The 12489-nt window shown below is 46.9% G+C and overlaps 1 protein-coding gene across 2 annotated transcripts in view; it reads right to left on the bottom strand.

The window, feature by feature from the left end:
- The window catches only part of EGFLAM (EGF like, fibronectin type III and laminin G domains), a 193497-nt gene that overhangs the window by 14524 nt on the left and 166484 nt on the right, over nt 1-12489 (bottom strand). For both annotated transcript variants that reach the window (XM_065905639.1, XM_065905640.1), the window contains 2 exons: nt 11359-11539; nt 3050-3128 (listed from right to left, as the gene is read on the bottom strand). In XM_065905639.1, coding sequence (XP_065761711.1) covers nt 3050-3128; nt 11359-11539 — 260 coding nt within the window. The remainder of the gene's footprint in view (nt 1-3049; nt 3129-11358; nt 11540-12489) is intronic.

Raw genomic sequence — 12489 nt, 5'->3', positions numbered from 1 at the left:
ATGTTGGGGGAGAGGCAGGGCGGAGTCGAACAGAAAGCTGAGAGGAAGGAAGGGGTGCTCGGGAAGGTCAGGCCCCAGTCCTACAGCCGTGGCTGGGAATAAGATCACTGCTTATAGGTTCCCATCAATGTTGGGATATTCTCATTGATTCTTGGGCATAGACTAGTTCAGCGATCCAGTTTCACTAGGAAGTGGCCAGTGTTTCATCCGATGAAGGGAGAAAAGCAACCATGAGGTCTTTAAATAAAAGGCGAAGTAAGAACAAATACAATTTAATATTGTTCTTCATAGTGGAAGATGGCACTACTGGGAAAGTCCTGACCATTTTCCTGTCACGTGTCCCTCTGTCCAGTGAACATGGCCTGCAGCTGTAGAGGGCATTCAGCAGTGACCAGTGGAGGAGACTTTTGTCTAAGGCCTCCCAGAGCCTGGGATAGACAGGAAGAGGTCAAGTTTGCTCTCCCCAGACATGGTCTCAGAGTGGTGAGTGAGGAGCAGGGTCCGTGACACTGACGACTTCTCCACTGGACCAGGTGCAGAGCAATCCAGCTCTGGGCTATTCCCTCGAGATCTGCTTTTCCCAGTCTTATATTCAAGGTTCCTTCCTTCCCTCAACTGCCTTGGATACATGGATTGGTAGAAGTCAATCACATGGTTCCATTTCTTTTGCAATGATTGGTTTAGGGGTGGGCCTGTGACCCACTGTTGTCCAATGAGATAGAGTAAATTCATCAGGAGGATTCTAGGAGAATCTCTTCCTTTCAAAGAGAGTCACATAAAAAAAAAAGGGCTTTTTTTGGTGCACTGGATATTGCCATGATTTATAATTATTTAATGAGCATCTTAGGAAAATCTGTCTTATCACCATAAAGGGTATGATTGTTAGAAAATATGCTGAGGATAACAAGGCAGGAAAATGAATCATTGCTAATACAATTGATTCTCTGAATTAATCAACCCAGGATCCAGACTAAGTCTAGACAGTTTGTTATATGAAATGTTTACCGTTCATGTTTAAGACATTTTGAGCTGAGCTTTCTGTTGTGTGTGTGTGTGGGCACTCAGTCGCTTCAGTCATGTTTGACTCTTTGTGACCCTGCAGACTGTATAGCCAACCAGGCTCCTCGGTCCAGGGAATTCTTCAGGCAAGAATACTGGAGTGGGTTGCCATGCCCTTCTCCAGGGGATCTTCCAGACCCAGGGATAAAATCTGGGTCTCCTATGACTCTCTATTGGCAGGTAGCTTCTTTACCACTGGTGCTACCTGGGAAGCCTGAGTTTTCTGTTACTTGCAGCCAAAGGCATCTAACGGAAACAGACTCTGAACCTGACTTCTATCTGCAGCTTTACACACCTGCGCACATAGATGCAATCTATATATATACACACACAGGTGTTACTGAGCTTTCTGCTTTGGGGTTTTGAACCTCCTACTTACACCAAACCCTTCCACTCCCCCAAACTGCCTGGTGCCTCTCACTAAGCACCACCCTCCTAGTTTCTGGGGACTGAACACCCTTCCATCTCTTGGGTGTAAGGACTTGAAAAAGAAAGAGGGTTTCTTGGCTGGGACTCCATTTTGCCTAAGGCCCACACAAGACAACTTCAATAAACACAACATGGGATTAGAGAAACAAAGCCGGGTCTGTCTGGTGTGTGTTTCAGAAACACCAGGGACATCCAATGCCCCAGGAAAATGTCTCTTAACCCACTTTGTTCCTTAAAAAAACCACCAAATTCCACCCTAAGAACTGTGTGCGCTTGGCTTAAAGAGTTGCCTTAGTCTGTGATGAGGCAATAAACCTGAGACAATGGAAAATATCCAGAATGACTGGGCTGGCAGTGAGGTGGGGAGTGGTGCTCTCTAAACTACAAAGAGTGGAGGGGAAGGAAAAGAAAGAGAAAAGGGAAAACTGAAAGCACCAAGCCAAGCTTCACTAGATTCACCAGAGCCAGTCTTCCCGTGGGAAAGAGCCTAATTAGGCTCTTTCAAACCAGGAGCTTTACAAGAACTGTGGTGTTGGAGAAGACTCTTGAGAGTCCCTTGGACCTCAAGGAGATTCAACCAGTCCATCCTACAGGAAATCAGTCCTGAATATTCATTGGAAGGACTGATGCTAACGCTGAAACTCTAATACTTTGGCCACCTGATGTGAAGAACTGACTCATGTGAAAAGACCCTGATGCTGGAAAAGACTGAAGGCGAGAGGAGAAGGGGACGGCAGAGAATGAGATGGTTGGATGGCATCACGGACTTAATGGACATGAGTTTGAGTAACCTCTGGGAGTTGGTGATGGACAGGGAGGCCTGGAGTGCTGTAGTCCACGGGGTCACAAACAGTTGGACGTGACTGAACGACTGAACTGAACTGAACTGAAACCAGGAGCTTGGACTCTGGAGCAGGGCTGGACTTTCAGTCACCAGCAATTAAAAATCCCAGCTGTGATGTGGGCACCTCTTTGGTCATGCTCTTGTAGTCACCTAAAGACAGCCGAGAAGCCCCCTACCACCAAATTGGAAAGAGCCTGAAGAGGACAGTGGACCTCACTGATGATGATTCAAAGTAGGACAGGGACTTGGAGCTCTTTGTTTGGTTGGAGCCGGGCCAGAACCCTTCCACAGCTGGCTCTAGGCAGACCATGGCCACAGAATAGCATGAAGTTGACTGCCCTGCTGGGGAATCACACGCATGTAACCCTGGCTTCAGGAGCATTGAGTTCTCACTGTTTCTCAAAGCCTGAATATCAGAAATCCCAGGGCTGACCATTGTCCCTCTCTCCAGGCCCTTTGACCAGAAAGGCTCTGGGCTGTTGGTCATGAGGTTGGTTCAAAGGCTACATTTTTGTGTGGTTTTTTTTCTTGTATGTGTTGTTTTGTTCTAGTTTCTATCTTTATTTTGTATGTTTTCTTCCCCTGGGACTACAGCTAAATTCTCGTGCCTTCTTTGAGAATTATCTTCTGGCATGGACGATAAGGAAAAGCTCTGGGAACGATAATGAGAAACTGACCTCCCAGGAGATAAGGAAGGTGCTCGAGGGGTCTTCTTACCTCTTGAGGATATCTGGATTGTCATATGTCAGGTAACTGCGGCCGATAAACTGTGGGATCTCAATAGCTTCTGTGATCGCTGAGACAGAACAGAAAACAGAGATGACATGCTATGTGACTCTCTTGACCCCAGCACTCCACCAGGCGGCAGGAAAAGACAAAGAAAGCCAGCTCCTGGAAATAGGGCATTTATCAACTTAGCAGGCCCTTCCTCTTGGCTGCACAGGCACTTGGCCTGGTTTAGGATGACCTGGCCCGATTGCCTGGAGTTGGCGTCTCCCTGGTGGACCCTCCCTGGGGCTGGCCGTCACTGTTATCTGCCTCAGCCCTACCGAGAAGGGCCTGCAATATACTGAACCTTGAATCGTGCCCAGTTATTCCTGGAAGCCAAAGGGCAGGCCCTGGGCCACGTGAGGAGCAGCTGGGGATGGCCCTAGAAGTTCTCCAAGGAAGGCAAACAGTCCCCCAACAAAATTCACCAGGTTTTCTCTATTTGAAACCAACATGGTCCAGAATCCATTTGGTAACAACCTCAGATACTGGTTAGTAATGGATAAGGCTTTGACTGTTTTTTTGTGAAGCACCTTCTGGTGTCCTATTTCACAAAATTTTTACCACAGTCACACAAAGGAGCAGGAAGTATTGGGGAAGGGGAGGCTTGGATGTTCCCATTTTATAGAAAAAGAAAATGAGGCACAAAATCATCAAGGATTTGCCCAAGATTATACAGCTAAGAGAGAAACAGACTATGAACCAAACTCTGGCCCTCAGCCTACTTTCCAATATTTGAGAAGTGTTTCCTTCTCATTACTTTGTTTTCTTGAGGAATCACCCTCTTCCACACAGTGAGTAAGGGAATAAGCTAAGTAGTCGCATTTAGTGTCATGAATTAGGGATAAGTTAGAGGATTTCTTCTAAAGAGATCACAGCAATATCACTGTCCTTTTTAGAAAGACAGAGAAATGGCAGTTTAAAAAAGTTAAGGTAAAATGAATCTCATGTTCAAAGAAATGTGTAAAATGAGAGAAAATAAGCCAGCTTATAAAATACGACATAGTTTCACAAGATATGTGATTGGTACAAAGAAGACATTGAACTGAGGACTCTACATCCAGGAGAGAAAAAATGTGTAATTATCGACACTACAAATGATAGGGGAGTTTAAACTCAACTTCTACCCATTAAAAAGAAGGAAGGAAGGAAAGGAAGAAAGAAAAGAAGGAAGGAAGAAAGAAAAAGAAATAACAGTAAAACACAAAACCCAGTGACATTGTGTGTGTGTGCTCAGTCGTGTCTGGACTCTGCAAGCCCATGGATTGTAGCTCGCCAGGCTCCTCTGGCCATGGGATTCTCCAGGCAAGAATACTGGAGTGGGTTGCCATTTCCTCCTCCAGGTATCTTCCCCACTCAGGGATCGAACTCGCCTCTCTGGCGTCTCCTGCACTGGCAGGTGGATTCTTTACCACTGAGTCACCTGGGAAGCCCCTAATGACATCGAGCCCCCAAATAAAAGTTCCTTTGTTGGCAGGTCACCCACAGCATGCTCCTGGATTCTTCATAAAAAGAAAGAAAAAAAAAAAAAAGGAAGGAAGAAAGAAAGAAGTTGGGGGAGGGAGAGAGTAAAAGAAAGAAAGTAAAGAAGGAGAGGAAGAGAAGCAAACATTTTAAAGACAATTTTTTGAGGTAACTATCCAAGAAATTATTTTATTGTCCTCTGAGGCAGCACAGCCCAGGACAAGGGGCTGTCGACCCGGAGAGCGTTTTAGAGTCAGAAGTGAATGGCTCTTTAATCTTCAGTTCTGAGCTGCACCACCCTCTGGTTTAAGTGAGGAGGAGGAGGAAGGAAGAAAAGGAAGCTGAGAGAAGAAAAAAGGTGCAAAATGCCACAAGTAGAAAGTTTGGTGGGAAGAGAGAAGAAGGGGAAAGTAGACGTTAGAGAAGGAGAAAAGAAAATGTCAGAGAAGCAAAGGAGGAGAAGGTGTGGAAAAAACAACAAAAATGAAGAGCCCAAGGCAGCCCCAGGCTGGGGATGCAGAGGGGATGAAAAAGGTGTGGCTGGGGGAGAAGTCTAGGAGAAGCAAAAATATAGAAAGGTGAGGGTGAGAATGGGGTATAAGAAGTAAGAGTGGGGAGATGCAGGAGGATAGAGGGGCTCGTAGCTGGGCAGGCAGGCCCTGAATTGCCAGCTGCTGATGCCAGACAGGAGGAGAAGCCATCCCTTCCAGTCACTCTGGAGTCCCTGCTGGGTTTGGCTCAGCCCCAAGCAGGGCCCGTCCCTGCTGTTACTGGTCATGGACATGGGTCTGTGGCCAACAGTCATCATTCCCCTGCACTCCTGGAAATGATCAGGACGTGCTCTGCACCTGGACTCTTCAAAGGGGTGTGTGTGAGCCCCTTCCAGCTGCTGACTAAGCCCCCCTACCTCAGGGCTTCCCAAGATCCAGCCAGGAGACGAGTGTGTTCCCAGGACTGGCGATTTCGGTGGGAGGCTGCACCCCCTCTGAGAGGTGTGTCCCCTGTTGCCCTCTGCAGGTGGTCGGCCTGCACTGTGCCCGCAGCCTGGCCAGAGCCTGCCTGGCACCAGCCCAGGGGCCGTCCCAGCTTCTTGGAGGACTCACTGTACTTACTGTTGAGGCAGTAGTTCCCACACTCTGCCAGATGTCAGCATGAAACAGAACAGGGCAAGTCAGAATCTCACATCACTGTAAAATCCCAATCACTGTGGTTGCAGATCGCTGGAAAGCGGCTCGCACAGCTCCTGGGAAGCCCTGCAGGAGCTCACGTTCCTCTGAGGGAATGTGAATCCACTCGTTCCCCTCGTGAGAAACCGCTGGAAATTTTTTCTCTCAGCATGGTTAGCACCAAATCACCCAACACACCTCCGCAGTTCTTGACTTAGTAACTGGGGTGCAGGTGGTGGTGGACCAGGATCACGTGTCTAATAAATTGTCTAACGCCTCCGAGGCGCCCCTGACCTTGAACTGACAATGCCCAGTTAATCTAAACCTAAAGAAACACTTCCTGGCTAGAGAGTTACTTACCTTGTCAATGCCACAACCTTTTCTTGGCTCCAGGCTACACATGAAAAAGGAATCATAAGCCAGCCAGCTGCCGCTTTTCTCTCCACAGTGGAAAATATCACCCTAATTCCCACCCTACCTCCTTTACAAGGTTCAGATCTTGTGATTAATAAAGAGCTGGGGAACACTCTAGAAAATGACACCAGTGAACACAAACACAGTGAAAATATACTCCGTGTCATCAGTATATGTGGATAAATATTAATTCCATCCTAAAACATTACAGTTAGAAGTAACCATCTACTTCAGTCTAGCCTTTTGCAGTTTGTTTAAATATTGTAAGCACAAGTATATTTTATCCTAACCCTTTATATCTAATTTCTTCTACAGTGTCTTTTTTTCCCCCCCCTGTGGCAAAGGCACTACTCAAAAACTGTTCTCAGTGCTTCCTCACATTTAGACCTAAAAGCTTGAGACATCTGGTGACAAAGTGAATAGCCAGCCTGTAAGCCAGGCAAAGCAAATTTTCCACTTCAGGGACTTGAAATTCCCAATGGACTATGAAGAGTGGAAGAAAACTTGCTGGCTCCTTCACGCAGTCCCAGGACCAGTGAAGGAAGGGCCTGGGGTTGTGACCTAGCTTTTACAGCAGCCTGCACTCCTCCCCACAGCCTCCTGAGCGATGGCAACCCAGCCCCAGAGAACAACTTCCAGGGTGGGGAGCTCTCCCGGCCACAGGCAGCACTCCCTTGCTGGACAGCTCTGCTTGGAGCAGCCATCTTGGTCCCATGAGGCTGACTCTGCAGCCACAAAGTAAGTAATAGCTAAAAAATCATTTTCTACACTACCAGCCTTCAACTATCTAAAAATCAACATCCAGGCTAAATGCCTCCAAATTTTCCATTGGTTAAGGATACACCATCCCAAGAAAAGAAAGTCCCTATAGTATGCACAATTTATATGTTTTATGAATTTGTGTTTTTTCATACTGAGTATTCTTAAATTACAGCTCATATTTAATGATGCTACTTTTTTTTTTTTTTTTAATGCTCTGGGACTTCCCCCATCCCCCAATCAGACCCAGCAATTTGATATGAATTTACTAAATACAGTGTGAAGTGTCTAGAATGTGGTCAACCATTACGAGTCAGGCAGGTTCCCATCTTTGAGGATTTCGCGTCCCTGACAAATGTGTGACCTAAGCCACTGAGTGGCTTTTGGTGTTGGTAGAGTGGAACTTCAGCTGCTGCAGAGAAACACTCCCATCTAGTGGCCTGCAGGGTCCTGCACTGTCTGAGTCAGAACTTCTCAGTAATCTGGGAAGGGAAGGAAAGGGGGTACCATGAGAGCTCAGTTCTTTCCCAAGTGGCCTGTCTGCCATGGGCTGGGGGAAACCCTGGAGGAAATAGCTGCATCCTACACCCTTGTCTTGCACACTCAGAACATATCAAAGGCTCTGAGAAGTCCCGCAGAAGAAGCTGTGGTTTACCCAGGATTACTCAGTCTTATTTGAGGCTCAGATGGTAAAGAATCTGCATACAGTGCAGGAGACCTGGGTTTGATCCCCAGATTGGGAAGATCCCCTGAAGAATGGAGTGGCAACCCACTCCAGTATTCTGGCCTGGAGAATTCCATGGACAGAGGAGCCTGGCAGGCTACAGTCCATGGAGTCCCAAAGAGTCGGACATGACTGAGCGACTGACTTTATTAGGCCACAGAATTCCCTTCCCATTTTGTGTATGTGAATGTTATGCTGTCTGTCTCTCTGTGCGAGCACAAAACAGCCATCAGTATTCCTTAGAACTTAAATTTTCACCTGTACTTTGTGAAACTCTGCTTTCTATTGTCAGTAACTTAGATACAAGAGCTCTGACGGCCTGGGACACAAAATGGGCAAATTTGGATGAGAGTAGAGAGAAAGAAGAAAGAAGTCTCTCAGGATGGGGAGTATTGGCTTTCTGACACCCCTCTGGTGAGATGAGAAAGGGGATTCAGTGCTGGGCTGCAGCATGGGGTGCTGAGGTTTGTGGGAGAAGAAGACACAGGAGAGTGACAGCCCCAGATGGAAGGTGAGGGGACCACCGCGCCTTATGGTTTTTGCTGGTACCTGAAGTCGTGGCTGGGACCTTGAAGGCCTTCTGGCTTCTCCAGCCCCAGCTGGGGACACAGAGGCTCACTTTCCTGCAGCTCTATGGGAGCCCAGTGCCCACCTCCATCTGGGCTCAGACTCTGCTCCAGCCTCTGATGTCGCAGAGACAGAGGGTGGGAGAGGGCTCCCAAGACCCTCTTAATGGTCTGATGGTCTGAGAGCCCGGGATCGCCCCAGCCCCAGCCCTCCCGTACTACCAGGAGCTGAGAACAAGTGTCTAGGCTCCCAACTGGGGCCCCAGTGGAACTCCTCACTGAGGAGGGTAGAGAGAACCAGACTCACTGAACACCCCCAGAACTAACTTCCTGCTGGGGAAGGTGCCCCTTGGTATGGACTGAGTGAGGCCTGGCGTTGGGGGCTTCTCCAACATGCTGCACACGGTAAAAGGATGGTTTAACATCTGTGGGGGACACGAGGGAACAAGGTTGTGCTTTTGAAGCATGATCTGTTCATCATGGAGGGGAAAACCTTTAAATATATAAGGGTAAGAAGCACCTTATTGGATCAGATGGGATTCTCTTTGATAACCAAGGATGGCTCTTAACCAGTCTTTGTCTTTCCCGCCAAGAATATATCCCAACTTTTAGACTGTTCTTTTGCATCTCCGTGGAACTCTACAGTTATCCAGATCTCTTTCCTTTCTTTCTGACACTATTCCAGGACTAGAAGCTCACTGAACAATCACAGCAGTCTGTATGGTAACTGTGTACCTCTATGCGCCTGCTTGGGCCTGAAAACTTGTCCTTAACAGCCCTAATCTGTACCCGCAGTCCCGTTAATCCTCCCAAGCCATACAGCAGGAGAAGAAATTACATGATACAGGCCATGCCTCCTATGTATGAATCTGTCTAGGACTGGCAACAATTGCCCTTTTGCCAGAAATAGCCTATTTCAAAGCACAAGGAAATGCTGATACAATGTGAAAGCAGCTGATGCTTTGAGTTTTAGTCTTTGCTGTAGCCTAGGATGTTGCAGAAAAAAGGGGTCTAAATGCCACCTAGACCACCGCCACACTGTCACTGCCCAATCTCCTGGATCTTGCCAGAAGGCCCAGGCCCTCATCAGCGATCTGACTTTCATTTTGGGGAGGTATATTTCTCATTGAACCTGAACCTATAGTTGCAAAGCTCTTTACATCTATATGGTTAATGTTCTGTAACAGGAAACAAGGGTTACCAAGATGCCAATTATCTTTTCCTTTCTATTTAATTCCAGAAGCTAAATGTTCATTTAATCCTGGACTTTATATATTGGCCCTTAGTGTTAGCATCTAAGGCAGAAGCAAGCTTGCATTTGCCTGTGGTAAAATTGGAGACTTAGGAGATTCAAACGTTGATGTGTGAAATCTAGATCCAATTTTCTGAATGAACGGGCGACTCTTGAGCTAAATCTCTCCAAGTACCTGCTGTTAGCTAAACAGTGATTTCCTTGTTAGCTTTATAGTCAGCATCATTCACAAATGGCTCAGCTCCTCTTCTTTAGGGGTTCATCACTAGAGTGAGCTACGTTTGTAAACTTATTTCATATGATTTGCCATGAGGGTTTCAAAATTCATTTCAATATAATACTACTTAATCTTCAAACTAGCTCATTGGCATCTTTCATATTTTCCAAGACTGCTGGAAAACAACTTCTCCTAGCACTCCACATACTGAAATATCTACCTGCAGTCTACAGTTTGCCTCTAAGCCCTACTTCTGATAAAAATCAAGAACCTGGGGAAAAAAAAATAGGAAACAGAGAGAGAGCAGTACTTCACTTAGGATTGCTGCCTTCTTGCCTTCAGGCCTGTATACCTTTTTTTTTTACTAGCTCCTGGACAGGTGAGGCCTCCCTGACATGCTAAAAAGAAGGTCCATATGGCTCACCATGATGCAGCTGCACGATGTGGGCCTCTTCTAGACCCCACCCTGGCCTCTGCCTCCCTGAGCAGTCGTGGAAAACAGTCCCGCAGGACCTTAATCTGGGATCTGCTCTGCTTTCAGACAAGGGCAAGTTGGACGTTAAGTGCTCATAGCCGCTGCTGGTGGATTTTGCTTTTCTCACCAAGAATAATAATGGTTTGTTGTTGTTCAGGTACTCAGTCATGTCCAACTCTTTGTGAGGGCCCCGTCCCGCCCAGCACGCCAGGCTCCCCTGTCCTTCACCATCTCCCAGCTGGCTCAAACTCATGTCCACTGAGCTGGTGATGCCATCCAACTGTCTCATCCTCTGTCACCCCCTTCTCTTCCTGCCCTCAATCTTCCCCAGCATCAGGGTCTTTTCCAGTGAGCTGGCTCTTCGAATCAGGTGGCCTAAGTATTGGAGCTTCAGCTTCAGCATCAGATAATGGATAATGGGTGGTATTGTTACTTACTAGGTGTTCTTCTGAGAAATGAGTACTGTCTCATTCCTCTTCTAAGGAATACACATTGCCTTATGTAATCTACACTATCATTCTCTGAGTTAAACAATATCACTGTATTATTCTCATTTTACAGATGAAGAAACTGAGGTACAGAGGAAACATATACAGCATGGAAAACAGCAGTCTGCAGAAGGTTATTCATATTTTAGCTTGTAGCAACTAATGTGTTATTCATATTGTGCCATATTTGGCAAGGTTTCTCTTTGTAGCATGCACAGGTAGGAGTAAAAAATATTTAGTCAAAATATTTATCAGTCTATTAAGCCCAGGCATTCACCGGTCAGGATAGGCTCTGGGAGAGGCTCAGATCAGGGGTCCTGGAAACCACTCCCCCCCCCAATATTATGAATTAACCTTTTGATTCTAGACCATGGGGCAATTCTCAGAGAAGGAGCCGTAATAGGTGTGATGGGGAGCTATTTACTGTTTACAAAAGTGTTTCAGCATTTTAATTCTTATTAAATAGTTAAAGTAGTTTATGTATATATATAATTAATCATCTGGGTTTCCCTTGTGGCTCAGCTAAAGAATCACCTAATATGCTGTTGACATCATTGATAAAGATAATCATTATGGATGTCTCAGGGTAATCAACTGGTCCTTTAAGAGTGGCAGTCTCCCAAACAGTCTGTCCATTCCCTCTGCTCCAGGAAGCAGTTCCCCAACACGCATGCGTGCACACACACACACACACACACACACACACACACACACACACACACACAGAGTGTACCTTTCTGGCAGTGCAGCCCCTCGAAGCCCAAGGGGCAGTCACACTCATAGCCCTCCTTCCTGGGTCGGCAGCTGCCCCCATGGGCACAGGGGGACCCCACGCAGGGGTGGGCTGCATTCTCCACGTTCACACCCCACGTGAAGTCATGCTTCACATGGATGGTCCGGTCATTCAGGATGATCTTAGGAAAGAAAACATAAAGAAATTCAGGGATTCAGAAATCGCCTTTGGAATCTTCTACAGTTTCCCTTAGCACACCAATGTGAAATATGCCTGGGGGGGTGGGGCTTTAAAAATAAAGAGAGAAAGTCTGGTTACTGCTTTCAGAGTTCTGTGAGTGACGCAGGAATGAAAGTGACTACATTTGGTGCTTGGGAGAATCTGCATCGTGTACAAGACAAACAAGCAGCTTCCTCTGGTTCTGGAAAACCTGGCCACTCAGAGCAGTCATAAAGAAGAACCAATTACTACAAAATTCAGTTTTTAATACTGTATATTGGAATCATGGGAGGTGAGGCGGTTAAGAAATATACTCATAACCAAGCCCCACGCAGATCAACTGAACTGGGTGAAACTGAGTCACTGGTAAGTTTAAAGAAACATTCCAGGCGATTCTAAGATGCAGCCAAGGCTGAGACATGCAGTTAAAAAGCAGAGTAAGAAGAACACAACACAAAATGTTACAGAGGCAGGAATCCCAGGCGGGGCGGGGGACGGTGATCCAGTCTGGAGGTGGTGGAAATGTACTACTGTGTCTTCCTGGCTGTTTTTCTCTGCAGCCTCCACCAGCTCCATCAACAGTCTCCCCAGCTGCCCCCCTCCCTCCTGCTTCCTCCTTCCCCAGCACTCCGGAATCCCCACCTCTCCACATCCTCTCCCCGGAGTGAAACTCAGGTCACATTCTTAGCAGTGCTGTGCATATTCACCAGGACAGACAGCTCCTTGCTCTCACCCCTTTTCCCTGCAATGGGGCTTTAGTGAAACTGATAATTACAGAGTGAGGTCACTGGGCTCCCCAACTCCAAATACACGAAGTGTGCACGGGCCCTGAGCTGTGGGTGCTTCAGGGTTCTTCAGGCTTTGCAGAACTCAGAGACAGACAGAGCTTCTCCTAGGGTAACCTCCAGTGTT

This window comes from Muntiacus reevesi, chromosome 14 (genome assembly GCF_963930625.1).
Source record: "Muntiacus reevesi chromosome 14, mMunRee1.1, whole genome shotgun sequence".
NCBI lineage: Eukaryota > Metazoa > Chordata > Mammalia > Artiodactyla > Cervidae > Muntiacus > Muntiacus reevesi.
This window is presented reverse-complemented; position numbering and strand designations above follow the sequence as displayed.